Source organism: Lepeophtheirus salmonis, chromosome 14 (genome assembly GCF_016086655.4).
Source record: "Lepeophtheirus salmonis chromosome 14, UVic_Lsal_1.4, whole genome shotgun sequence".
Taxonomy (NCBI): Eukaryota; Metazoa; Arthropoda; class Copepoda; order Siphonostomatoida; family Caligidae; genus Lepeophtheirus; species Lepeophtheirus salmonis.
This window is the reverse complement of record NC_052144.2, coordinates 25,833,706-25,861,474: the sequence shown is the minus strand read 5'-3', so window position 1 is coordinate 25,861,474 and position 27,769 is coordinate 25,833,706. Positions and strand designations below refer to the sequence as shown.

Here is a 27,769-nt window from a genome sequence, read left to right as displayed (position 1 = left end):
ATTCATACAACGCTAAATTATGCGACCAACATACATCAAGAAGCAAATGCTCGCTAGCCCCATTTTGTTTCGCAAATTCTTTGATAATCTCCTCTATCTTATTAGCTTCAGTAAAGTTAGTGGTTTCACGTTCAATCTTCAAAATTGCGATTGCTGTGAGACGATCTTCCTTGAATCGGTTCCTCAGGTATGTTTATATACGACGAAGGGCTGAGAATGATCGTTAAGCTGAACAAGGAGTTACGGCTATAGAAACAAGAATATTATATTAGAAAAAATATTATATTTTTATTTTTATATTTCTTCCCTTTCCCCCACCATTTTAAGACCGATGCCAGGGGATATCACGTGAGGTCCTTGACGTCCCTTTCGGTACATCTATGCCTCTGAATATTTCTTATATTTTTCTGAAAATATGATTTTTTGATAAATATTCTATAAATAAAGTGTTATGAAATCTACGATTCTACCATGGCAATAATTTTATCCTTCTGGTTTCCTCAATTATTAAACATTAGTTACATCTTTTATACGGCAAATAATATTACAGGGTGTTGTTGTTGTTTTTGGCGTTTTAATATACAACGAGTTGTTAGAAGAGCAAAACATATGTATATACACTGTACAAATATAATATATATTTATATAAATAAGCATTAAAATATTTAAAATATTTGCCAGGAATCCATTCAAAATGCCAAGGAAACGATTATTAGTCATCCTTGAGTTCACTCCTCATGATTTGTAATGATTGTATACTTTCTTGTAAAGAGTACATATTTACAAATTTTTGTCAAATGAGAATCAAAATTAACTGTAAAGGTATTTGATTGATGAATGATAACATTCCAACACTTGGCGTAGAAAAAGCTACATGATTTGATTTTATGTTTCAACAACTATTTTTGCAACATCATTGAAAATAATTTTGATGGATATGTGTTGACATAACTTTGCACAGCAAAAAATACTTTATAAACAAGCATTTTTTTTAAATGCCTAATCTTCAAATCATAAACATAATAATATATATAGTATACCACAGAAACAAAGAGTACTTTTACGAATATGTGCCAAGTATCGAGTCTTTTCACTTGGAGTAGGATTCGAGTCCGAACAGCAGTTAAATTAGATTTAAGTGGGATTCTAAAACTAGACTTGAGTGGTGTTTTGTCTGACATTATTATCCTACATATCAGTCCTAGAAACTTATAAAGTTCGGTCCTTAATGACCTCACTCATCTTTATTAATTCTTTTTTTAGAAAATCAGTTCTATTACTGACAGTCCTAAGAACCAGTCCCAATGAATAAAGATCGATGATCTAGTCTTGAGACTAGGTTTTTGAAATAAACAAAAATGTTGTGTATTTTCTTTTCATTTTTTCATTTTCATAAGTTGACTCTTATATTATTTAAAGTAGCTGAATCAACGTATTATGAACGCAAAAGCTATTAAATACGATTTGGATTTCAATATTGATTCATATAAATCACGGGCTTTCGTTTATAATTTAAGTAATTTCATAAACCGTCATGGATAAGATTATCAATTAAATGTATGAGTATATATCATGATTTATAACTATTCTCTTCTTAATAATTAAGAGTTGGCAAGAAGAAAAATACAGAAGGCTAGTAGCTACTGAAGGACTTTAGGCAAAGAGAGGAAACTCATGGCAAGGAAGGTAGGGTTTAGTAGTTCTCAATTCGTATTGGCTTAAATTTAGAAGCTGGTACATGTTCCCCCAACTAGGCACACATCCAGTAGGGAGGGGGGGGGGAGTGAAGGAGCTAGTCTCTCGTTAGTTAAAAGAAAAGAATAAAGGTGGGTTACCACATCTATCGAGATTTTGTAAATATACGTGTATAAGTATGGAACGGACCCATAGACTACGTATTTTAAGGACTTTTCATAGTAAAATCTTCAAACCTCAACAATCCTTTATATCAAAATTAAGAGCTTTCTGATTTAAAATTAACCCTATTTGGAGAAGAGAAAATGCCACAAAAATAAATTTTGGATGCACTTTGGATCATATGCCTCCAAAATTTAAACTAAGATTTTAGTATGGAAAGTGTTTATAAAAACATAGTTTATGGGTATGTTCCAAACTTTTACACGTATATTTAGAAAATATTCTTCGTTGTGTTTTAGCTTGAATTGTTTATTTTTCTCTCGACCGCTCTTTCCTAAGACCTTATGTTTTTTTGTTTGTTTTTTTCCATTTTGACAGTCGAGGATGAGAGTGGATAAAAAAGCTAGTCGTGCTCTACGCCCTAGTTTAGTCATAGTCAATTTTAAATTCAAATTTTAGAATAGTCTACCATTATTTAACATGGCCAGGGATTTGAATCACATTTATGTTAATTTGAAATAAAAGATGTTAATCCGTACAAATCCTCTAGCTAAACTCTTTTTTGATTTTTGATTTTCTATGCAGTATTCATGTGACTCGAATCTGAGTCCCTTAAAACTTAATGTACATCATACAATTATTTTCACTAAATGCATTGACATTTCCTTAATTGTTATAAATATTTCGTTCACATTTTAAAAGTAATGATAATTATTTTAGGACGTGTCGTTTTAATTTTATCTTTGTTCAAGTCATTAAATTCACCTTTTGAGACATTATTACCAAAGGAACAAAAGCTTTATTTTTAAATACAAGCATAGGTAGAACCGATAGTTTGAATCATAGGTAAATATATATTTATTGATTTATCGTTATGATATTTTGAAACATTATATTATACATAATATACTGAGTCATGTTGCTTGAGTAAAATAAGATGTATTTTTTTTTTTTTTTTTTGGCACATGATACACGTTATAAGCATTATAATTTGTAATATATAAATATGGAGCAAAATGATATTTTTTGATAAACTATAAATTTAATTTAATCCACGGTAATATTCAGAAGAATTACATATCTATTGTTCTTGTTTCAATTTCAGTAGTCATCAAATTATTATTTACAATTTATGTTTATGTAAAACATTCGTTACATTTTGATATATCATACTCACGCAACCTTTGAATTGCTATAAATAGTATATTAAGTGTACACACTAAGAGATAATAGGGGGTACGTAGGGGTTGGAGTAAAAGGCTTGCTTGTTACTAGAAAATTTACTATTTGAATTTTTTCCAAATAATTAAATTTTTTTTAACAGCTGTGGATGTTTGAAACAAATTTTTCACAAAATTAAATTTTTGAAACTTTTTTCCAAGTAATATAATTTTTTTCCAAGAAATATAATTTTTCAAAAAATCCAAAACACAGACAAATAAATAATAATAATAGTGCAGATGCCCCTGGATAGTTAATATATAGACTAAAGTCCCGTACAGTTCACTCTTGTTCCAGTTCAGTTCAGTCCTGCACATCGGTCCTAAAACTTAATAACTGCGCTACTTGATGACGTCACTCAACTTTATTTTTTCTTTTTTTAATCAGTTCCAGTACTGACAGTCTCAAGGACCGGCAGTCTTATGTACCTCCCCCAAAGACTGATAAAACCGGTTCTAAGACCGGACTGGTTCGAATAAATACGAACAAACACTCAGAGTCATCTTATTTCAAAAATGAAAATAAATGATAAAAGTACATATTATGTGATACAATTATGTATAATTTTAAGTTAAAAGGGTTAGAAAAGAAATATACAAAATGGAATTAAATATGTCTTGAGGAAAAATGAAGAATTTACTCTTAACCCTGGTCAATAATCTGGTTTTTAACGGGTTACTGAAAAACAGCTAACAGGCATCAAAATTTACTCTTCAACAACTCATAGCTCTTGACAATACTAATCATGCCATTAAACAAGCCCGCTAATTTCATAATTATGGCCGTGAAGGAGGTTGAACTTTGTGGAATGTGTTCTACTAAATATTGCTAAATAAATCAAAATGTGTTTGACTAGCTTGTATGAAAGAAGATATATGTATATATGCTGTGATGCTATTTTTATTATTTCAAAATAATGTTTTCATGGCATTTTTTGCATCATCGCTATTTTTACTCTTGTTAGTATTTGAAATCCAACAATTTTGAAATCAGTTGACTTCGAGCTGAGTTATGGTCCACTCATGTTCGAGTATCCTACCAAAATGCCCAAACATTGAGTGACTTTTAAACGAAGCCTGTTGCTACCATAAATCTAAAATTTTAGACATGGTATTCCATAATTGGGGTAATCACCCAGGGCAAAAAATTTCAAAGTACGTGATGCTCAAGTCATAAATTTCCAAAAAGGTTATTTAAAAAAAAATTATAAAATTAATTATTTCTGTAAAAAATTTAATTTAAAAATCCACAGCTATTCATAAAAATTTTAAAAAATTAATAGGTATTATCAAAAAATTAAATTTGTTGAAAAAAAAATCAAAAATCTACAGCTGTTCTAAAAAGGTACATTTTTTGGGAAAAGAAATTGAAAAATTATATTTTAAATTTTAATAGTCCATAACTATTCCGGAAAAATTAAATTTTTTGAAAAAATATTACAAATCCACAGCTGTTCACCTAAAAAATCAATTTTTGGGAAAAAAATTTAACTGTTAAATTTTTTAGAGAAAAATTACAAAAATCTCATGGTTTTCACAGAAAATTAAATTTTTTGCAAAAAACAATTTGGACTATAAAATTCAATTTCATTTTTTGAAATAAAAATTGAAGTATTAAGTTTTCTAGTAAAAAGCAAAAATTTCTACAGCCTCTCCCTGCAACCCCCTGTATATTAAATTTGGAAAAAAGATTCTTCTGAACAATGCAAGTATATACATATATATAAAAATACAATACATATGTATTCATTGATATTTATTTTCACTTAATCACCAGGACTCAGGCACTTAATAATCCCCATTCACTCTCTCAAACTATCCTCCAAAAAAGATAAAAAAATAAGCCTCAAAATTATCTGTTACCTAGTATATAACTGTATTTAACTGTAGAGAATTGTTCACAGCTTATTAAAAACAAATTTGTATTATACCAATCAATGTTAAGAACGCTATCAGGTACAGCTGACCAAAAAATCAAAGGAGTTGTTGATGTTTATATATATATTTATATATATCAATGAGTTTGATGATCCTTTTTCTTTCACTCTATCATAGATCCATAACACATTTCGAGGCTCTCACATTAGTTTTACGACAATTTGCCGAACACACATATTGCCGAAGAACCATTTTGGGGCATTTGGCGGAGAAATAATATTTAATATATACTATTAATTATTATAATTTAAAAAAATATTTTTCTGCAAAATAGCTTATACTTTCAATCTAGAACTTTATCAACATGTATTTCATTCACCAGTTGTAATAGCGTATGTCAAAAAAATAAAAATAATTAATATGATTTCTTGGGTGCCCTAATCATCGATGTAGCCCCCCTGGGCAGTAGTGATGGCTTCCAGGCCAACACAGATGGCCTTACATACATTACATATGTAGTCCTCAGACATGGCATCCCAGTGCTGGTTGACGGTGTCCTTGAGGTTGTCAATATTTGGGTGACGGACGGTTCAGTCTAAACATGGACCCAAAAAATGAAGTCCAATGTTTTGGCATCTGCTGAGTAGGGACCACATTTTATTTGGCAAGAGAGGTAAGTTGTCCTCCAAACCCTTCTGGGCCTTTTTGGACGTGTGTGCTGTCGCACCATCCTACTGGAACACCGTGTTCATGTCCAGATAGTTGGTGTGGACCCATTGTAACAACTTCTCTTCCGTTGGTTTCTTACCAGCGTCCAAAAGTTGGCAGACCGAAATTCGTTGGTAACGTTCACATGGCATTTTCTCGGCGGTTTCTAAGACACTTAGGAAGACCTAGTTTTTTTTGTTTAGTTTTAGTATTTTTCCTACAGCAAAATTTCCTTTAGATAAATTATCCTTCGGCAAAATTGTTTTCATAGTCCCGAATGACTACAATCCCAAAGAGTGTCGTTTTTCATGATTTTTCAGCCTAAAAATAAAATCATAAAAAACACTTTTACATAAGTTTTATTAATCCTATTTTTAATTAGGGGATTGTTTTAAGGGTAAAAAATGACTCTCAACCAGAATAGTCCCGAATTACTATAATCCCAGATATTTCAGAGTTCAGATGACTGAGAGAAAAACTGAGATCAGTTTTGGATTCTGCACTTAGGGATACATTTATTTTTAGGGGTTAATTCATTTGTATAAAATGAGTGTTCCCCTGTGTTATGATTAAACACCCAAATTAAATGAGAACTTGTCCCCTTATTTTTAAAGGCATTACATGAAGTTCACTATTGAATTTTCTTTTGAAATTTGTATAGGTTTATTTTAATAACTATTTGAAAAATTATGCCTCTTAGTAGGTGATACATTCCGCTTATCCAGCAATCTCTGATATTCTAAACATTGTTTATCAGTGCCTATTTATTTTTAAAAAATTTGGTAACATGATGATACATATTCTGTAGAAAATTTTCTATTACTTAATCATTTTATCTACAAGACAAAATATAATCGTTTTTCTTATTTAAAAAAGTTGCTTTTGTAATAATGAAAGAAATATTAATTAGTACTTTAATGTGTATAGATAGGCTTCTCTGTCTAAAATACATCTCTTTTTGAAAATTACAGAATTTGTTATAATATATTTCAAAATTTCTTCAAACTTAGAAATTTTAATTCATTAATAATTAAGGAACAACTTATTTAGATTCTCAATCAATATAGCCACCTTTTAACTTAATGACCAGTTTCAGTCTGGTGTGGAACTTTGTACAGTAGTTCTTTAGAAAGCTCGGCTATGGGTTGGCCCAAGCAGTAATGATGGGGGCCTTCAGTTGATCCTTAATATGAATCGGACTCCAAAAGCTTCACATTGAGCTCCCCAAAAATACCAAAGTCTAGGAGGGAGAGGAAAGTCGAGAGCTGTGGGGAGGCCAAGAGTATTGCCTTCCAAGCTTCTTGAGCTGGATTTTCCACCAAGTCACACGCTTTACACGATCCCAAAGCTTCTAACCCTGCAAAGGAGTTCTCTAGTAGGAGTTAAGGTTTAATTCTTACTTCACCAAGAGACGAATGGTGGTCTGGCTGCTATCAAATTCAAGAGCAAGGTCATTGACAAACATCTTGCCTCTTGTGCCTTCAATGGTCACTTTAACTGCCTCAACTAATTTTATTTTGGCCTTAAAGTGGACCCTATGGAAGCTTTTTGTGTGTCCTTCGCAGATATCCGATACAAAATAGAGTGGTTACAGCCTAGCACTTTAGAGATCTCTGATTGTAATTTACCACATGTGGATAGCTCCAGAATTGCAGCTCTGCATTGCTCCATGCTTTTCGTTATGAGGTTAGATTATTTCTCCCTTGACGTATTTACTATTTCTTTAGAACATTTTTTTAAAATAAGTTATTATGGTTAAATATCAAAATAGAAGAAAGGCACAATATTGTAAAAATTTCATTTTAGACTCACAGAGGGGCCTTTATATAGATCCATATATTTATTTATTTTTCTACATAAAATGTTAAAATGTAACATTAGGATTAATCGTCATCCCTGTCCTTTGCATGACAAATTGATTCAAAACGAATAAAATATATGAATATGTACAAAAATTCAAATGCATTCTTAAATAATTTATATATGAATATCAAGATGGAATATGTTATGTAAATTCAATCAAACTGAGTAATAATTTTGATGGTTACATTACGTTTAATGCCCCTAGACCAATAAAGTACAAAGCTCTTTCAAAATCCAAGAATTTCATTATAAAAGAAATGTTATCAAAATAAATTTCCGTCAAAACAGTTCACAGACCTCATTAAAAGATCTTATCCATTAAAACATGCCAAAGGGGCGTCCACAAGATGTGGGCTGGAGGTTTTATAGCCCCACCCCCAAATTTCCTAGAAATAATTCACAGAAAATTAATTTTTTTGGAAAATAAATTTGAAGAATCAACAATTTTTAGGAAATTTGGGGGTGGGGAAAAAAATTTCAAAAATCCATAGCTATTGATAGAAAATTAAATTTTGAAAAAAAAATTTAATTTTCTATCAATAATAAATCAATCATATTTATAATTTTTTTTTTTTTAATTTAATTTTGTAGATCGCTAACAATCTTTTTGATAACGATCAAAAAAGTGTCATTTTTTAAGGATAGCTGTGGATTTTTGAAATTTTTTTCAAAAAATTTTTAGTACTAGGATTTTTTTTCCAAAAAATTCCAAAAACCTCCCCCAAAAAAAAAATATATATATATATGGACTGTGGATGCCCCTGGGCGATTATATGCCCTAAAAGCTTGTTTATACCCCTTTTAGAGTCATGTTGTTATTCTTGTAATTACCTTAGGAGCACAATTTTAAAAGCACTCTACATAATGAGATCTTAAATGCATTCCTCAACCTCAAAAAAGAAGAAAAAATGAACCAAAAATATGTTATCCAATTAAATTATTATCTATCTAATAGTAAGGATATTCACAATTTAACTGGATATAATTGGACTTTATTGGTTCAATGTTCACCATGTTTTACCTCACTAACAAAAACATTTACATTGTATTTCATTGTCAGCTTTAGAGATTTTGGCTACCTTTCCTTTTATCGGTTGGTGGGGGGTGTTAAATAGAAATTCAATTTTAGCCCTATTTTTTGTATACAAGAGCATCTTTTAAGCACTCTAGAAAAAAATCATTTTCAATTTCCGGCAAAATACCCCTTCTACGCCGAAAATTACCTTCCTTTTAAATGCTCATTTAATTAAATTTTACATTAGTTTTGTTTTGCTTTTCGATATATTTATCAAGTATTTATATCATTTATGATAATTTGTATATATTAGATGAATCAAAAAGTAATTTATACTCCAGGATCCACACCACCGATGGGGACTTCTCTGTAATTTACATAGTAACGACAATATTTTTGAAAAAGCTAATATTCATTCATTAATTTCGTTTGTGTCTTAGACATAGGCTCCAAAAAAAAATATACATCACGTTCCTGACAATCGCCATTAGCCATCTCTTTAGCAAACAGAAACACAATAACTAATATTTAACCAATATTTTAGTCCCAATTTGAACTATACATCATTTAATCAAATTATATAAATTTGAATAGCATTTTTTGTGGGATATTAGCCTATTCCCGTGATTATATATTAATATGTGATCCTTTTACTCAAAATGTATGCGTTACCCAATATTTTTTTCTTGCTTTGCTATTTGAGGAAGTCGATTGTTTCTAAATTTATCAAATAGGGACATGTATTATTATGAGTATATAATATAATCTTTCCTACGATTAGCAACATCCACAAATGTTTGATACAATAAATTCGTACTTAAAATGAAGGAACTTTAGTTTGATTTGAAAGTAGAATGCATCCTTTAGATATTCTTGATATTACCAAGCCAGTCAGCCTTTTAATTAATTCAAACAGAATTAATAAAAGTAATAGTTCTTCTCATACTAACCGAAGGATTTCCTTCAACAGAGAAAAGATGTCTCTCGATTTGAAGATTTTGATCTGATCAGAAGATTGATCATATCTAACCAAAATAACTTTAGAAATGTATTAAATGATTTCTTAGACAAACTAATGAGAGCATCATTAAATAAAATTTTAAAGGTCCTTTAAGGTGACTCTCACAAACTCTTATCAAGTTGAAAGTATAATGCAATGGCAAATTTTGTTTGATAGTATTATGTTTCTCTTGGACATTGAAGGTTGAATATAAATCAACTTGAACAAATAAATAATTCTTAATCATGCCCAAAGTGTTATATTTAATGAAGTTGTTAATATTGAGCGATTTAATTTCAATTAATTATATGGTTTCTTTAAAAAGAAAGTTATTAGCTAAATAACTCGAAATTCATTGTATTGTACAATGGAAGGGGGTTTCTGACTACATAGTTATGTACATTTTATACCTTCACTCATAATTAATCTGGGTGCCGTCTGGGAAATGAATTTATATATAACACCATCAATCCAAAAATATAACAAATATAAATTATTAATGTATAAAATATACATTACGAATATTAAAAATACTCGTTATGGTATTAGGATGGAAGTTTGATACCCTTCAGCAATATTGAATTATTAAAAATTATTTTTTATATCTTCGCTTACTTCATAAAAAGTTTTCCTTATTATTCGTTGTCAAACTATGCGTACATTTGATGATGAGACTCCACATGATAGTAATTTCTATTAATTTAGCAAGATGTAATAAAATTTAGGACTGAGCTCTGATGCTTATTTGATTTGATTTGGAGGTTAATACAGTGTTTATAATCATTTGAGTATCCGAAGAATTTCGTTGGCCTACAATTTGTAGGATTATGTTATTATGTATCCCTTGAGAAAATGAACTTAAATTATCCTTTTTAATTTAGCAACATAACTTTAAAATTGAAACTTTTGAACGCCTTTTCAAATGGAGAATGTTGTTAACAAAAAGTCATTTTCAAATAGATGTAGAGGTAAAAAAAAACTATATAGGAGGGTTCAAAGGATTTTTGTGTGAAGAGGGAAATAGCTCGGAAATTATAGTATGAAAGCGTATCACCAACAAACAATAACTATAAATAGAGATATCTGTTATTGAAAAAGCTTAGCACATACGTAACTGTATAGGATTATCTTCGTTTTGCGGTGAGCAAATTGTACAAGTGGCAATTTATATGTCTTAAAATGCATTATTATTTAATTACAACATTGGCAATTCTAATAATCAACTATTTCATTTTGATTTATTAAAATTACATGGTTAATATATAATTATGAGATATAAAATTGAGGGCATTTGAGTTTTATAAATTGCCATAAAAAACTTATAATTGATTATTCTTAATTCAAATATGACACCATTTATAAATCAATCATCCATCCATATGATATTCAATTATTGCATGGTTCACACCAAAAGATCGGGAAATTCCTTCATTTATTACTGATAATCCCAAATCTTGGTTGAAACTTGAACAATATCACTTTATAAAACCAAGATATTTATATTATTAGAAAAAGTTGTACTCCTACGTATTTAACAAAACATCTACTCTTGCTTTATTTAATTTAGAAGGATGTTCCATTAACTCCCGGCGTGGCCATATCGACACGTAAATATGCGTGTTGGTCATATTAGTGCCACATCCTACGGAATGACTGCAACAAGTATTTCAACATGTTTGGTAGACTGTGTGCCGCTAGTGTATATGCCTAGCTCAGCTGCAGACCCATCTTGGTGGGTAGTAGACGTATTGAAACATTCGCTGCTATTGAAAATCAGACTTGCAGCATGGCATCAAGTAAAAGGTATGTTGTTATTTTGACTCCTTTAGGATAATTGGTAATATTATTTTTGGGCACTATTATAGATACTACTATTAAATATATTATGATTCAAGAATGACCTTTTTTTAGTGTTGTATGACTTTTTTTTAATACTTAACATTGTCATATGGAAACGCTAGGTGAAGGCGAGTACGAAAATCACTAAATATTTTTTTCGACTTTTCACGCAAAAATGTATGTGTATATTAATCCTGTTTACTTAGAATTTAGTTAAGAATCAATAAATGACTATCATATATATATAGATGGGATAATTTACTATTTAATATACAAAATATACATTCCCTATAATATACATCGAACCACCTGAAGTCCATGAACTTACAGACGAAGATTCGGGCTATGATAATTCAGCTAAACACGTTGAACCAGATGACCTGAGTGGTAATCAACTGAGGGCGTCAGCTGAGATGAAAAAACGTGGTAGAGCAAGGGATTTCAATGTAATTAAAGTTCCTCCTCGCAAGATAAATGAAAAAAGGTCGACATCTAAGAAAAAAACTCCAAATGTTACATGGTATTCTCACGAGAAAAATGCAAATACTGTTCCAATATTTACAGAAGCGGATAATAAAAGGTATCGAAACTTTACTCCCGGGATGTTATATGAACTGTTCTTTGACGAGGAACTAATCATTCATATTGTTGAACAAATTACAGTCCAATAATTTGACAAACATAAATGTTAATTTTGATGAAATACAAACTTTTCTGGCTATTCTCATCGTATCAGGTTACAATAAACTACAAAGTAAAACCATCTATTGGGCAACCGGATATAATGTACGCAATAGAGATGTGCACGAAGCAAAGCATCGAAACAGTTTCTATTAGATAATGAAATGTCTACATTTCAATTCTAATGATATACTTGATAAAGAGGACAAGTATTCGAAATTGCGCCCTTTGATTGTTCATTTGCCAAAAAAAAAAATACCTGTTGCATTTTGTTCCAACGCCGACAATATCACATAACGAGGATATGATCGAATATTTTGGTAAACACGGCTGTAAACAGTCAATTAGGAATAAACCAATTCGATTCGGCTTCAAAGTTTGATGCCATAATTTGATTTGTGGTTTTGTCATAGCATTCGATTTTTACCAAGGAAAGACGTACAATGGATCTATTGAAACTGAGAATAAGTTTGGTAAATGTGTGCTACAACTGTTTTACACTTACTAGATCAGTTCGGCAGAATAAAAGACCTCCCATATCATATCGTTTTTGACAATTTGTTTACTACGCTGTCCTTTTGCAGGGAACTAAAAAAAGGGGGCTACAACGGATCTGGCAAAATAAAGTCTAATCGTTTGTCAGGTATCTGTCCCCTTATGGATAGTAAACTTGTTGATTAGAAAGATAGAGGGTTCATGCCCAGTGCTACCACTACTATTGACGATGATACTTTTCTCGTATCTCATTGGAAAGATAATTCTGTTGTGACGGTTGTTTCAACAGTATATGGAAAAGAACCACGAGGAGTCATAAAAAGGTGGATCAGAGTGGAATCAAAGAAAGTAAATGTAAGTGTTGCAATGTCTATTCAACAAACAAAGGGGAGGTGCAGACCTCACGAATCAAAATATGAATACGTATCGTGTTGGTATCCGTAGTAAAAAATGGTGGTGGAGAGTGTTTACCTGGTTGCTAGATTCATCGCTCCAAAATGCATGGCAACTCTATCGAGGTATATGTGGTTCAGATTGTCATCTAGATTTCCGAAGAGAAATTGCAATGGCCTACTTATCAGGAAATCGCAACCCTCCAAAGACATCTGGGAGGAAATCGCAAGTGAGTCCCAGTGTACTCCAAATGTGGTACGATGGTAAAGATCATCTTGTGCAACCTGTACCACATGGTGAGAAAAGAAGATGTGTTGCAGACTATTGTTCTTCAACTGGTCGTACAGAGTGTAGGAAATGTGACGTAGGGCTTTGTGTAAAGTGTTTTGTGTCTTACCATTCTCATTCATAGATGAATACTTTGTAATGACATACATATTTATAATCAAATTATTCAAAATTATTTCTGTATCGTAGTTTTAAAAAAAGTGAGTGAATATTCCCTTGTAATATTTGTCAAATATGGAGGACTACATGTATTTGAACAAAGTTCATATGTTACACTAATTGCTAAATTATCATGTGTTAAACTATTTCCCCTTAGTTACAATCATTTACCAAGAGTTCTTTGCGTATTAATTAAATAATAAATGAGCAAACTAACAAAACATTAATAGCCACAAAATACTGTAGGGAACCTGAACTTAATTAACAAATATCCAAGTAAAATACTAATTATGGCTTTTACGCGTTGTAAATATTACTTTATTAATGAACTATCTATGATTTTTTGAGCTGCTGAGCATATTTATCTCGTTTGTTTCATATAAGGTACATGAGTTCTAAAAATATAGATTTTAATGTATTTTTTGATAAAATTTAGCTTTAGTAGTGATGTCCATGATGTGCTCCCCATGGAGAATTGTGAACGTAGGAGTGCCACCATATGGATGGTAAGCAACACCGTGTCCGTAGCTGGGTTCAGCGGATCTCTTGTGGTAGTGACCATGATGTGCTCCCCATGGTGAGTTGTGAACGTAGGAGTGTCCACCATATGGATGGTAAGCAACACCGTGTCCGTAGCTGGGCTCAGCGGATCTCTTGTGGTAGTGACCATGATGTGCTCCCCATGGTGAGTTGTGAACGTAAGAGTGGCCACCATATGGATGGTAAGCAACACCGTGTCCGTAGCTGGGATCAGCGGATCTCTTGTGGTAGTGACCATGATGTGCTCCCCATGGTGAGTTGTGAACGTAGGAGTGGCCACCATATGGATGGTAAGCTACACCGTGTCCGTAGCTTGGATCAGCAGATCTCTTGTGGTAGTGATTCCCATAGCCTCCCCAGGCTCCCCATGGAGAGTTGTAGACGTGAGACGTTCCACCATAGGGATGATGAGCTACTCCGTGTCCATAACCAGGCTCAGCGGCGCTTTGTTCAAAGGCAAAAGCCAATAAAAATGAGCAAATCTAGGAAGGATTTGTAATAATGTTATTTGAATTGATATTATATATCAGGGACTCAACTTACCACAGAAAATTTCATGCTGTATGTTTTTAAAATTGGTTTGTACCCTCTGTTGAATTCAGAGCTGTAAGTGATGTTGACATGAGAGTGACTGACATTATTTATACTTTTTTCTACTCATTGATTTACAATACACGCTGCATGTAAAGAGGTGGAATTACGGTCTAGGTGAAAAAAGGCTTACCCGTATGATTACAATAAAATGGTTTTTATTATATGATAATAATTATAGATATTTTTGCCTAACGATGTAAGTCAAATTATTATATTTTATAGTATAGATTAATGTTTTCCAACTATCAGTTTAACCATCCGGGAAGATGAAACCCTATTTCGAATTTACGTCAAGATATATAGACCAAAAAGGACATAAAAAATGTGTATTTTATACAATTCTGATTTTGTACTTGTTGTAGCAAATTGTACAAGTTGCAACCAAAAAGTGATGTAAATCGTTTGAAGTGAAGGATTTACATTCCTTGGGAGTAGATAATGTAATAAGTAAATATTGAATGGATAATAATAAAAACTACTAAAATATATGTATTAAGTTATACATTATGTAATTCAAATGCCTACAATTATATATCTCATAAATACATAGTAAACAAATAATTTTAATTAAAAATTGACATCATCAATTAATAGTTGGTAATTAGAAATGGAAATGTTGCATTTTTTTTAACAGAGCAAAAGTAACTATTAATATAACTTAGTAAGACAAGAGAATCGACAGCTGACAATAAAATACACTGGGTATTTTTGTGTTGGCAAGGTAACGTTGGTATAAATGAACCCATGGTTTTACCACGCAAATGCCTCTTACAAAAACTACTAAATTAATTATTTAATAAATAGTATTTCTGTAAAATCAATTGGAATATCAAAGAAGATTCCGGAGAGGTAAATAAAACTCATAATCTTATTTAAAAAGTATATAGCCTTCCCTTATGTAATTCAATAATTTTAAATTTGATCAGTATGGATTTATTATTGTCCATAAAAAACTCTATTTCTAAAGAAATATCAATTTAACACGATTTAGTTCCTAATACCAGTTCTATCATGTGTGTAAACATAACCATGTATAAGTAATTTATCTAAAAGAACTTTGAATAATATGAAAAAATTTAAAGAACTCTCCTTATCAAAATAAAGAGGTTTTGTGATTTAAAATGTGTATTGTTGGAAGGAGTCACAATGACTTGATAAATTAAATTTTGCAAGTCCAAAAATTACTTTGGTAGCATTTTCATATATTTTTAATAGAACGATGTAGCTCAATGAACAACGCGCTCGGTAGAAATTATACTCTTGACTTTAATCTTTGTACATACTATATTCGATATAGGTATGGTTGTTTCTAGATAATGAAATATACTTAATGTTTATGCACTTCAAAGACAATTGCTAGTTCAAATAGAGTAATTTTAATATTACAATGTTTAGGTAGACTTAATCAATTCAACTCCATCTGACCAGTTGAAGGAATTTCTCGTCCTTTTGGCTAAGATCATGTTCTCATAAGCTTAATATCTGATATGAGGACCATGTATCCTCCTCGATATTAAACTTATCTATGTTAGGGGGTGGATATGCTGCGCTTGCGCTGTCTCCACAATTAGTTGACCCGGTATTGCAGTACCTCCAGGGGGAAAAAAATAAAGGAATATTTAAAAAATATAATTAAAAATCACGGAACCTCTTTATTTAGATTGGGAGAACTGTTGAGGTTTGAAGGTTATGCAGAGTTTTCATTAATAAATTGTGTGTACAGACATACTAGATTTGGTAAACCGCCTTATGAAAAAATATATTTGCACATATTTTGTTTTTAAAAAAAACCTGCTAAAAACAGTGACAAGGTTTCTGAGATTGGTTATTGTTCGTCTCGAGTAGTATGGGATTTGAGAAAAACATTTTAGAGTTTGGTAGAGTTAGAGTATATGAGAATTTCAAAATAGTTAATAGTTGTTTTATTGTCCTTTTGAGTGATATTTGAAATATTAATAATATTACTCAAATGTTTCGATTTTTTGATTATTTGAGTTTAAGTAAAGTCCAATTTTTCCATAAATATTTCGGGGAGTTGGAGTAGTTTTCGGAAAATTGCTGATTTTGTCCAATTTTGAGTAACACTCAAATCCAATACTACTCAAAACCAATGTTTAGATTGATATTAGATGTAATAAGTAATAAAAAGATATGTACATAATATGTTTGCCATCATTACACATATAGTCTGTTATTCCAGTAGTATAAACAAGAATTACACAATAATGAGTAAGTATTTTCCACAAAATTTATTGCTCCAACTAACTGTGCTTCAAATATTTACCCTTTTTCTATTCGAATACACCCTTTTTAAGCATACAAAAACAAAATATTATGTAGGAATATACAAGTGTAATATTTATATATGTAAAGACATTCGAAATACTTAAATATTGTTATCACAGTACAATGATGCAACATAATTTTAAATTAATTTTGTAATCTAAAAAAGGAAAGAATTAAAATAACTACATATAATCATCTACGGGGTGTGTAAGCAATCTGTGCCCCTAAAATGATTTTTATTTAAACGCAATTTTCTCTCCAACCAGTTACCAAATTGAAAAAATAAAACCAGATTCTAAAAGCTTGATAGATTCTGATTTATTTTATTCTATACAATCACCTCTAACCTCTATTACAGTCCCTATACAAGACCGAAAGCGCGAGCACGCCTTCGCCAATTGGTCCTTTGGCATATACTAGAATTCCTTCTTGATTCGACTTATTAGTTCGTCTTTAGTATTGCCAGGGGTTCGGTTGGTTTGTCGTTCGATCGTGTATTACACACAAAAAATCTACCGGATTCAGATTCGGCGAGTTTGGAGCCCAAAAGTCCGGCAAGGTGAAGTCGTAAAAAATTGTCTAAGAGCCATTTGAAACGATTTTTTTCGAGGTGTGCCAGGGAACTGAGTCCTGCTGCCACATCATGTCGATCCAAGAATTAGACTTGGTCTCTAGCACGTCCATGTAGGGATCAGTGTTGACCCTTAGAGGAACACATGAGGAGGCATGAAACGTGTCCAAACATAGTCACTTCGACCTTTCACAGCATTGTTGTTACCTCAAAATAACCTCTATGGGCCTCATATTTCCTCCTATCCCTGCGAATGATCGTGTCACTGTCTGCCAGAGTTTGAGCAATTGTTATGTTCTCACCCTCGGTGTGGATTCCAAGAAGGGATCCGTGCCTTTTCCAAATCCTACATGTCTTCATTCAAGGAGAGTGGTTCCAAGGATTTTATAATGAGACAAGTAAAAACTAAATGATATATGTACACAATTCATTGAACAATTGCTTTAAAATATGCTGGGATCTCGGAAATTTTAATTAATTCGTCAATTGATTCCATTTTTTCACACCCTTTGATTAAGGGTTCAAAAATGGAACTAAAAATTTTGATGTGCTGCAAAAAGGGAATTTGAGTCATTTCTAAAAATATTTGGAAAATTATATCTATACAAGTAATGACTAACCAGCATAGAGATCAAATTCATAGAGTCATGATGTGAAGAAGTAGTTGAAGCCGTCAAAAAAAGTAATTTGTAATCGTTGAGTATGTCAAAAACATAGAGGAACTTAAATTTTTTTTTTTTTAAATGCTTATTATGGTTAAAAATAATATATTTATTACCATAATTATATCAATTTAGATATATCAATAGGTTTTTAAAGTATTTTTAAACAGATTATTTTATGAAATATATTAATATTTATTCCAATTTTTAAATTAAAATATAATTTTATTTAGTCATTCAAAATATTAATGATGGATTTATGCAACTATTCTCTATATATTTTGAATTTTTTTAAATTTTTGTTTTCCAAAAAAATATTTTGGATTTATTTTCAAAAAAAAAAATCCAATAATCATCAAAAAATAACAGGATCCTGTGGACGTCCCTGTCACTGAAGCTAAATTGTTTTGTGCTGGTAAGGGGTACTTGAGTTAAATAAATATTTAACAAGTGGTACATCAATAAAAAAAGGTTGAAAATCCCTAATCTATTGCATATTTTTTCTCTGCTGTCACGACGTCAAAGAACTTCCTTTGCTATTGCTCAATACTGGGACATGATCCAGCTCAATATCATCACTCTATGTATATATGAATATTTAATCATGCGAACGCCGATGATAATTGATAAAATAGAGAAGATTTAAACATAAATTATTTTCTAGTACAAGTGAAGGACGGATAATAACTCTTAGGATTTTTTATAACTTATATATTTAATTCCATGTTGGACTAGGAGTATAATTACGGATCAACATTGAGGTTCAGAAATGCTTGTTGCTGATCTAATAAAACGCAATGAAAACTAGGCTCCTCTCTTTTTAAAATATTATTCGAATTGTCAGGGTTAACAATTTTTGGTTTTTTATTTGGTCATATTTTATACAAATCCCGTTGTAGGTTTACAAAAATGAGCGTAGATGGTTATAGTCTTATAAAATTCCTTACTATCTTCATCATAAAAATGGCTAAAGTACAGTATGTCAAGAAATTGAGCTCCTCTTTTTTGATTTGCCGTTTCTCTAAAAAGAAGTTCAAAAATGAAAAGGGGAACAATAAAAACACAAGCAAGTCGGCTTAAATACACTTAAAAATCAGTATCGACTCAAATTTAAGGTAAAAAAGCAACATTGACGTTTTTTTTTTTTTTTTTTCTTAATTGAAATGTACACATGACTATTAAAAAATATGATCCCACAGAATGGTGAAGGAGCACTCCTTAAGCACCCAAACCAAGGCTGCAGGCCAACTTGGCCCGGGAAAAGGCAGGTTGAGGTCACTCAGGACCTCAGGGACTCAGTCCAAACCATTCGAAGGTGATGAAACTGTCACCTTTCCGGAGAGAGCCTCCTCGAGAACAAGGGTGGACCTGGAAGGAAGAAAAAACTTTCGAGATTTACAAAAATAACCATCGCCAAATGTCTTACGAAAAAAGATCATCCCTGAGTAAAGTAGCGACTAGATTGATGTCAAATTGTGATGGTCATTTAGAATCACACGAGACTGTCTATAAGCAAATGAAGGAATTGTTGAAGATCCTGCCGTACAAGCCTCAACGGTACCCGAAACTCACAGAGATTCAGAAAAAAACGTCTCACCACTAGGATGGAATGAAAATGAAAAATGGATCTGTTCTGAATCGGAAAATGTTAGCAGACTTTTCAAGAGCCATTTTACAGCAAGACTGAGTCCTGTTGATAGCTTTCACGTGGCTCAAGTATGGCTTCAGGCTAACTTGGACTCATTTTGGGTGAATATACATGGCCTAGCAACAGTCCGTACTTGTTTTCGAATGGAATTAAATCGTTAAAAGATTTCTTAAATCTAAGAATTAACATAACTATTAATTGATCTCACGTAATAGGTTTGTTGATAGAATCCACTTTTAAAGTAATAAAAATGGTTATATTTAATCCTATGACAATAATTAAAATAATATAAACAAAGAAAGGTATTTGGATAACAAAAATATTTAATCTTTATTTATTCATATGTGATCTTATCTCTGATTTGCATCTAATCGAATTTTTACTCTAGATCAGTGGTCGGGTAACAGGGGTAAATTACCCCAAATGAGATAATTTAGAAAATTTTGGGGTGATGGGAGTACTAATTCATATTGATAAATAATATGCCACTACAGTGGAGTCCTCAGGTAGTGGGATGGAAGGGCTTTAAAGAAAATCCATAAAATGTTATATTTGAAATTTTTTGTGAATAGCTGCAGATTTTTGAATTTTTTGGAGAAAAATTTGATTTTAGAAATTTTTTTTTTTTTAAATAATTTTCTTTCAATAACAATGGATTTGCACTTTTTTCCCCGAAATATTTGAAACTTTTTGCAAAAAAATTTCTTTTTTTTTTCCAAAATATTTAAGTTTTCAAATTTTTTGAATAACTATGTATTTTTGAAAAAAAAAAAAAAAGAACCAATATATATGAGATTTTTTTGTAACATTTAATAAATAACATTTAGTTTTTAGATTTTTTTTTCCAAAAAATTAATTTTTTGAAATTTTTTTAATTTCTTATTATTTTTGGATTTTTATTTTTTTAAATTCCAAAAACCCTTTTTGGTTGTTGTTGATCATTAATATGTGTATAGTTTTTATATTGTAGGGTTTTTTTTGGAAAGGGATAATTATAAAGTAAAATATTTGTTTATGTGATTTTTTTATGTAATCCTTATTCGTTCATTTATTTCTTATGTAAGTTGTGCAAATTTTAATGAAAACCTTAATGAATAAATAAAATAAAAAGTACCCCCCACTTGAAAAAATATTTAGTGAGGTCCATTGACTCATTGACTCATTGTCAGCGGGAAGAATCTGGTAGATCGAAGGAAGAGGATATTATTCAGGGACTGGTTCTCAAGTCTCTCTCCCCCCTCAAAAAAAAAAATATATATATTTATATAGGTAATAATCCTGCAGATGCCCCTGCTCTAGATTGGTGTAAATTAATTTTACTACAAGTTCTTTTGGGGTAACTCTAAAAAAAGTTACCCGACCTCTACTCTAGATATTACTTTGTATTTGGAAAGAAAGGTCAAAACTTTGGTTATGATAAAATTAAAGCGGTTGAAATGATAATTAATCAAAACATCTACTTTAAATATGTTCACTTATTAACACACTTTCGATCAAAAAATTACTAGGGATGGGACCTATTTAGTGATGAAAGTCGTCTGTATTTTGGGCATATTTAAAAAAGAAACCGAATGTCCACATGGTAACTTTCACAATTTGAAAGAATGTTCTGGAGGAGAGGAATATAGCTGTCAAGGGGTTACATTAGATCAGTTGTGACTAGGTGTGAAGAAGAATGAAAATAAACAAGGGGCATAGGAAATAATGACAACGATGTAAATCCTCAATTCTAAGGACCGAGTCTCAACAGATCGATCTATGGTAGTTGATCTACCAATTACGACACCCCGGCTGGTACATAAGACGATTTGGGATCGACACTTCAAAACACATAGACAGTGAGAAGCTTATAAAATCAAAAATTGAATTAAATTAACCAATCCTCCCATTAATGTGGGATTTTGAAACAAGAACAAGCTCGCTCTTTATTCTCCAAGTGAAACGTTCGAACCAACAATATCATTGCCTTTTCTAGATCATAAATACTGCCTTAGAAGTGTTCATGCATAATGTCCCAGACTTTGATTATTGTCTTATTGAATAAATTGTAAACATTAAATGTCTAAGAAGGACTTATAATTATAATTTTGTGTAAAAGGAAGTTCACACCTCAGAAATTAGATAATAATGGCAACATCTAAGCAGAAAATGTACTCTTCAGTTTGCCAGCTTAAAAAAAAAGCTAAAAAATACAGCCAGGTGGTTTATGTTTAAATTTTTACAAAAAAGTCAATGCTAAAGTGGTAGGGAGTCTATGAGTCTATGGCTCCCCCTATCATTAATATTTTATGGGATACCAAATTATCATGAAGATAAGAGAGTATATAGACATATTTTTTAATTTAAAAAAAAAACAAGATTCTTGATTTATTTTCTAAAACAAATATTAAAAATCAGACCCCCTAGAGACGAAAAATATATTCTGAAGGGTCTTTATAACTTAGGAAGGCCTAATTGGAAGAAGATCTTCAATTTATTTTCTATAAACAATTCCAGATCCAAAATTCCCCTGACAGAGTTAAGTTTTTTTATAAAAGAGACTTTTGTAAATTTTTAGTGTAGCGAATTTACACAAAATTGTGCCACTCTGCCACTCTTAAAAGTTACATCCAAAAAATTGTTTTGTTAAAAAACTGTTCAACAGCAAAAATGGACGAGGAACAGTTTATGCTCAACTTAGTAAAGTTTGATCCCCTGATTCCAAAAATGGTCTTATTCTTTCTCTGTTAGCCTTATGCCCTTCAGAAAGAGCCATATTTTTTAAAGGCTATTTAAGGTTTATTGAGGTCTCGGTGTTGAAGATAGAGATAAATTATGTGAATATATTTCAAAGTCTAGTTTAAAAAAATTATAAAACCATTTTTTAAATTTATGTATCATGCTTATATCTCGAATTATCTTTGTTTAAAATGACCCATAATGAGTGAGGGATTCCAAAAGACGAACATTCAAGGGAGTCCTTGGAGCAAATTTTCACAAAAATTAAAATTTTTTTCCGCATCAGGCATTGAAATATATTCTCATAATTTTTATTTCAATCTTCAACAAACTAAGTGCTTTAAAAAAGTGGGATTTTGTTGAATAGTGTATTTAGAATGAGTCGACTTTTTTGTATTTAAAATGACTTGATTTATTACTTTGTAATACCATTGTCTATCGCTTTTAATCCATCCAAAAAAAGCTAAGCCAATACTTAAGTCAAGAGCCACACCCTCACAAAACAAATACTTCTTTTTTTAATTAATGGGGGAATCTTTAAGTGATGCAGTATTTATACACATAAGTATGGCAATTATGAAAAACCATTCAACGTGAAATAGATTATTTCCTCAAGAGAAACAACAAGGACAAAGTATATAGCTGTTTCATCTATTTAATCGTAACTCAAGGATTCAGTATCAATCTCAATTATGATATATGTAGCAAATAGCAAATTCCATTCTTCAAAACAAAGGAGTTCCTCAATCAATAAGGTTACCATAGTTAGAGCTTTAAAATCTTGTATGATTACTTGACTTAAGGTGATCCTTCTCATGTTTTCAAATTCCTGTTAAATGCTTGAGTTGATATTTTCCAACCAAAAATATCCTTCAACATGGACCACAAAAAAACAACTTTATGAATGAGCCAATGCATTGGTTAGATGCATACTGGTAAAATAAAATAAAATTGTTTTATTGAAGCATTGTCCAATGGGAATTTGGAATAAGAAGAATTCATCAAGATAAGATGATTAATGATTTAAAAAACATAGGCTATATATTCCATAAAAAATTGATCGGATACCAAATGAGAGATGTCATAGAGTAGCCTTAACGTCACTACTACAATATTAGATTATGGCTAGTGCAAAAAAGGTGTTTAAGTAGTAATGTACTTATGTACTTGAAAAGAGGCCATATTTAGTTACTTAGTTAATATCAGGTTAGAAAAAATCATTGTTTTGTTTTTTGCATAAAAACATTTGATGATATTTTTCTAACCTATTAAAAATAAGTTTCAATAATCTTACTCCAAGATTAGCAAAAAGAGACAATATCATAAGGAAATTACGCTTACTTTATATATTATATTTGCCATTTTCAAATTTTGACCTAGATGTGCTTCTTAAAGAATACATGGTTCTTTTCTTACCACTTGACAACTTTTCCTCACTAGTCATTATCAAAATTTGTACACAGAGTCTAACTTTGAATAATTTTTTTGTTTATAAGCAATTCTTCAATTTTGAAATTGAGGCACTAAAGACTTGAGAAAAGCTTAAAAAATAATGATGACGTCAAGCCTTTGCTCAAAAAAATAAAAAAATAATGAAAGATAGGGAGCAAAGCTTATCATGAGTCATTTTTTTATACTTTTGATGACATGTCTTTTCAACTCAACTATGAAATAAATCATATATAAAGTAAAATGGTGCAGATATAATAATATTAATTTGAGTTGGTTGTGGTTCTTCAGTTTTGAGTCTTTGGCATGGAGTAAAAGTGTAGAAAGGCCTTTCTACATGGAGTAGTACAAGTCCAGTCTTAAGTTTCAATTTAATGAGCAACTCGAGTCCGAGTTCCCATCCCGGTTATAGATTCATTCAAGCAACCAAAGAATCCTCATCTATGCTACGTAACACAATTAAAATATAATAATTAATTGCCAACATTCCGTTCCGTTTCACCCCAGTTTGTCAAATATATATGATTAACTTTGTCTTTCATATCATCAATAGATTAAAAATAGATTCCTTTTTAGGTTTATTATTTTATGTTACACTCAGCCACAAATCATTGGTTACAAATAAAGAATGCAGAGAAGCAATTGTCAAATGAAATATATTTCATTGTGGTTGGAAATATGATGTAGCGGTATATGGTTCAAATTAAAACGTAGCATTGATACTTTTATTATATATTGATAACTTTATCAGCAATGTATCAGTCAGTCTTGAAATTTTTTGCTCTTACCTCATATTAGGGATCTGAGTATTGATTGGTTGAACTTGAATTATCTCTGGTTTAGCTTATAACAATTTCCTACTATGGATTTTGTGCCTTATTCCTTTCTCATTTTAGAAGAAATAAGGTTAAGAGTTAATAGAATAAAGATAACGTCGTGACTTTGAATATACTAACAAGGGACGAAAAAGCCAAAGAAACACAATATTCGTCATAAAAAAACATAGAAAAAAATCATGGATTTTTTTCTTCAAAATTTGGATATTTGAACGCTTTTTGAGAAATGATATCAATAATAAGGTCAATAATGATTTGTAAAAGATAAATAACTTCAAAAACTGGGTAGACAGCATTAAAAAAACTCAAATGGGCACTTGGTAGAGATTAAAACCTCCACCTATTATCAAATTGGGTTATGTACCTCCATTTGTACAAAAGTTATGGTTAACTATTCATTTGTAAGTGACCTGGGAACTAAAAGACAACAGAGGCCAAAACATAATTTCTTTGTGGAGGTAAAAATAGCCCAGGTAACTAGAAATAAATACAAGGTATGTCAATCACATATATCGGGTCAGCACTCCTTTTCAAATTGGTGTACCGTACCGACGACTGCTAGTCAATCTAAATGGAAGGATTGTTTTTGTGACGTCAGAGTCGATTATAATATATTGTTTGGTCATCGTTTTAAAAGTCATTCGTAATAAATTACTATTATATTAAATTCATAAATTTATATTGTGACGGGCGATGGAGTCACGCAATAAAACTGTGGTTTGTGCAGTTGCAATTTGTGGCTCATCTAATAATGTGATTTACCAAGGATTTCCCTAAAGATTGCTTAAGGAGAAAGATTTGGGAAAGAGCCTCCCATCGAAAGGGTCGCCTTGGAAAGAATTTGTGAAAATCATTTTGAGGAAAACAACTATGACAGAGATTTAAGGAATGAACAATTGGGTTTGCCCTTAAAAAGAAAATTAAAATCAGATGCTATTAAAAATTATTTTTACCTTTATTAGTTATAAATTCAATCGTCTATTCATTAAAAAAATCCGATGATCTTTCCATATATCATGAAAATTTATATCGATACTATTTCGATACAATATTTTATTTTTGCAGATAAATATTATTATATTTACTTTATCTCTCGAATTAAGGTTATATTCATTCGAGGATTGATAAGTCCTTGGAAGCAACCCATTTTCTTCGACGATGATTGTCCGGTAACAAATGAGTTACTTTTCAATTTTATTTTAGAATAAGAAAATAATGGGATTCATACTATTGGAATGGTTTCTGATACATACTCGAACATTTATGTATTATATATTACTTCATAATTATGTGTGAATTCAATCAATGAATTGAATAATATATCGACTAATACATCAAACTTCATCGACAAAGGAAAAAAAGGAAAACGCGTGGTGGAAGAGACACATCAGTCCCAATATGCATAATTGGCATACCTTGTATTTCAAGTTACCTAGAAAATAGCTAGGATTTTAAATAATGAATATTTCATATATGATGTACTAAAGAAATATTTGCAATGGGAATATTTTTCTTCGGTCAGTAGTAAAATCTTCTTTTTTAATTGTTACTTTGCCAAACCTTATTCCTCTTTTCTATAACAAAATTTCTCACAAATACAAAGTGCATTTTCTCAGCAATTAAGTTTGTCTTTTTATGAAAAATATGATCAAATCTGCATATTTTCTTTGATTTATATTTATAAAGACTTGCACTTACATTTTCTGAGTAGGGGTAGATTTCTTCATTGAAATTTTGTATAGTATAACTACTATATAGAACATTTCTCAAGTTGTAGAGAACCTTCTACATTTAAAATAGCATTACATTATGGAAAATATAGTAACTGTATTTAAATGTAAATTTAGATTGGGAAAAAGTAATTTGTATTTCTCGCTCCTTTTTTTAACAAAGTATATCTTATTAATTACTGGTCAAATTGAATTATATGATAATGTGTTGTAAAGGTGTGAGTGTATATTTTAAACGCTTTTTGCACAGTATGATGCATGACCGGTTCAGTAGTGAATTATCGTGCGTAGAGTATGGAGGTCTCAAAGGAAGAAATTCGCCATATTTAAAAAAAAATCATATTCGATAAGCTTTGGGTCCGTGTTTCACAATAGTGGTTCAAGCTCTATTCTGCCCTCTCCTGTGAACAACTGGAGTTTTTGTAGCTCACGATCGAACAGAAACGGCCAGCATTGGTGAATTAGAGACAACAAGACATCATCAAGACAACACCAAGCCGCATATATTTTTTGAGGACGCGAAAGATGCGCGAGTTCAGATGTGAAATTATTATGCATCCCCTCTACAGTCCGGTCCTCTTGCCAAGTGACTAACAAATGTTCCTATCTATGGACAACACGCTTGGTCTCAATAGAGTCCTATAAAAAGGGGTTGTCTTAGTTTTTGCCAATAGGGACAAGGGCTTCTACGAAAAGGGTATTATAAAGTTGGATTCTCGTTGCAAAATGTTCTCGAACAGAACAGCGCATACTTGGCTTAAATGATTGTAACACTTCTTATAAAGTATTGAAATAAAGCACAAAATACGAAATTACTTTTTCCCGACCTATTATTTTTACTTTTTAATGCATTTTTAAAAGAATTTAAACCAATTATAGGCGATAATTCTTACTTCAGAGGGAGAAGCTAACACCCCGATGACCCATTAAATAATGAACAAAAAAATACACACACAAAATCTCTTTTTCCTTTACTGATTCTTAATTTAGTTTTTGCATTCAAACATGTCAACTCTAGTCATGGTGTTACATCACTTATACAAAATATACATGTATTTTGTTGTCAGCTGTTGATGTTCCTGCTTCTTTTCCCCTAATCAGGAGTGATGAAGATCCAATAAATTTTTCAGGTGACCCAATTTTTTTTTAATTTGTAAACTGAATAATGAATTTTCTTTTCCTTAGCAGTTTTCATTATTATTTAATTCTTGAGAAGTATGCAACCTTTACTAAACAGATGTAACTAAATTCAACCCCTGATTGAATGTTCGTATGTGCTCATAAAAGACGGAGTGTAATCCTGAGGATTTGTTGCGGACTTATAACTGTAATTCCTTAA

General features: G+C 31.1%; 1 protein-coding gene, 1 long non-coding RNA gene and 1 pseudogene across 2 annotated transcripts; 1 reads left to right on the top strand and 2 right to left on the bottom strand.

Annotated features, from left to right (window-relative positions):
* Positions 1–26,522, bottom strand: LOC139907122 (uncharacterized). The gene is made up of 3 exons (XR_011783451.1): positions 26,399–26,522; positions 319–407; positions 1–246 (listed from the first exon to the last, which is right to left on the bottom strand). It is a non-coding gene; the product is annotated as an uncharacterized lncRNA (long non-coding RNA).
* LOC121129645 (uncharacterized) lies at positions 13,692–14,606 on the bottom strand. The gene is made up of 2 exons (XM_040725373.2): positions 14,480–14,606; positions 13,692–14,418 (listed from the first exon to the last, which is right to left on the bottom strand). Exons 1-2 carry the CDS (start codon positions 14,492–14,494, stop codon positions 13,807–13,809), a joined length of 627 nt encoding a protein of 208 aa, XP_040581307.1. The 5' UTR covers positions 14,495–14,606; the 3' UTR covers positions 13,692–13,806.
* LOC121129964 (U2 spliceosomal RNA) lies at positions 15,967–16,143 on the top strand (annotated as a pseudogene).
* Positions 26,523–27,769: the final 1,247 nt, after the last annotated feature.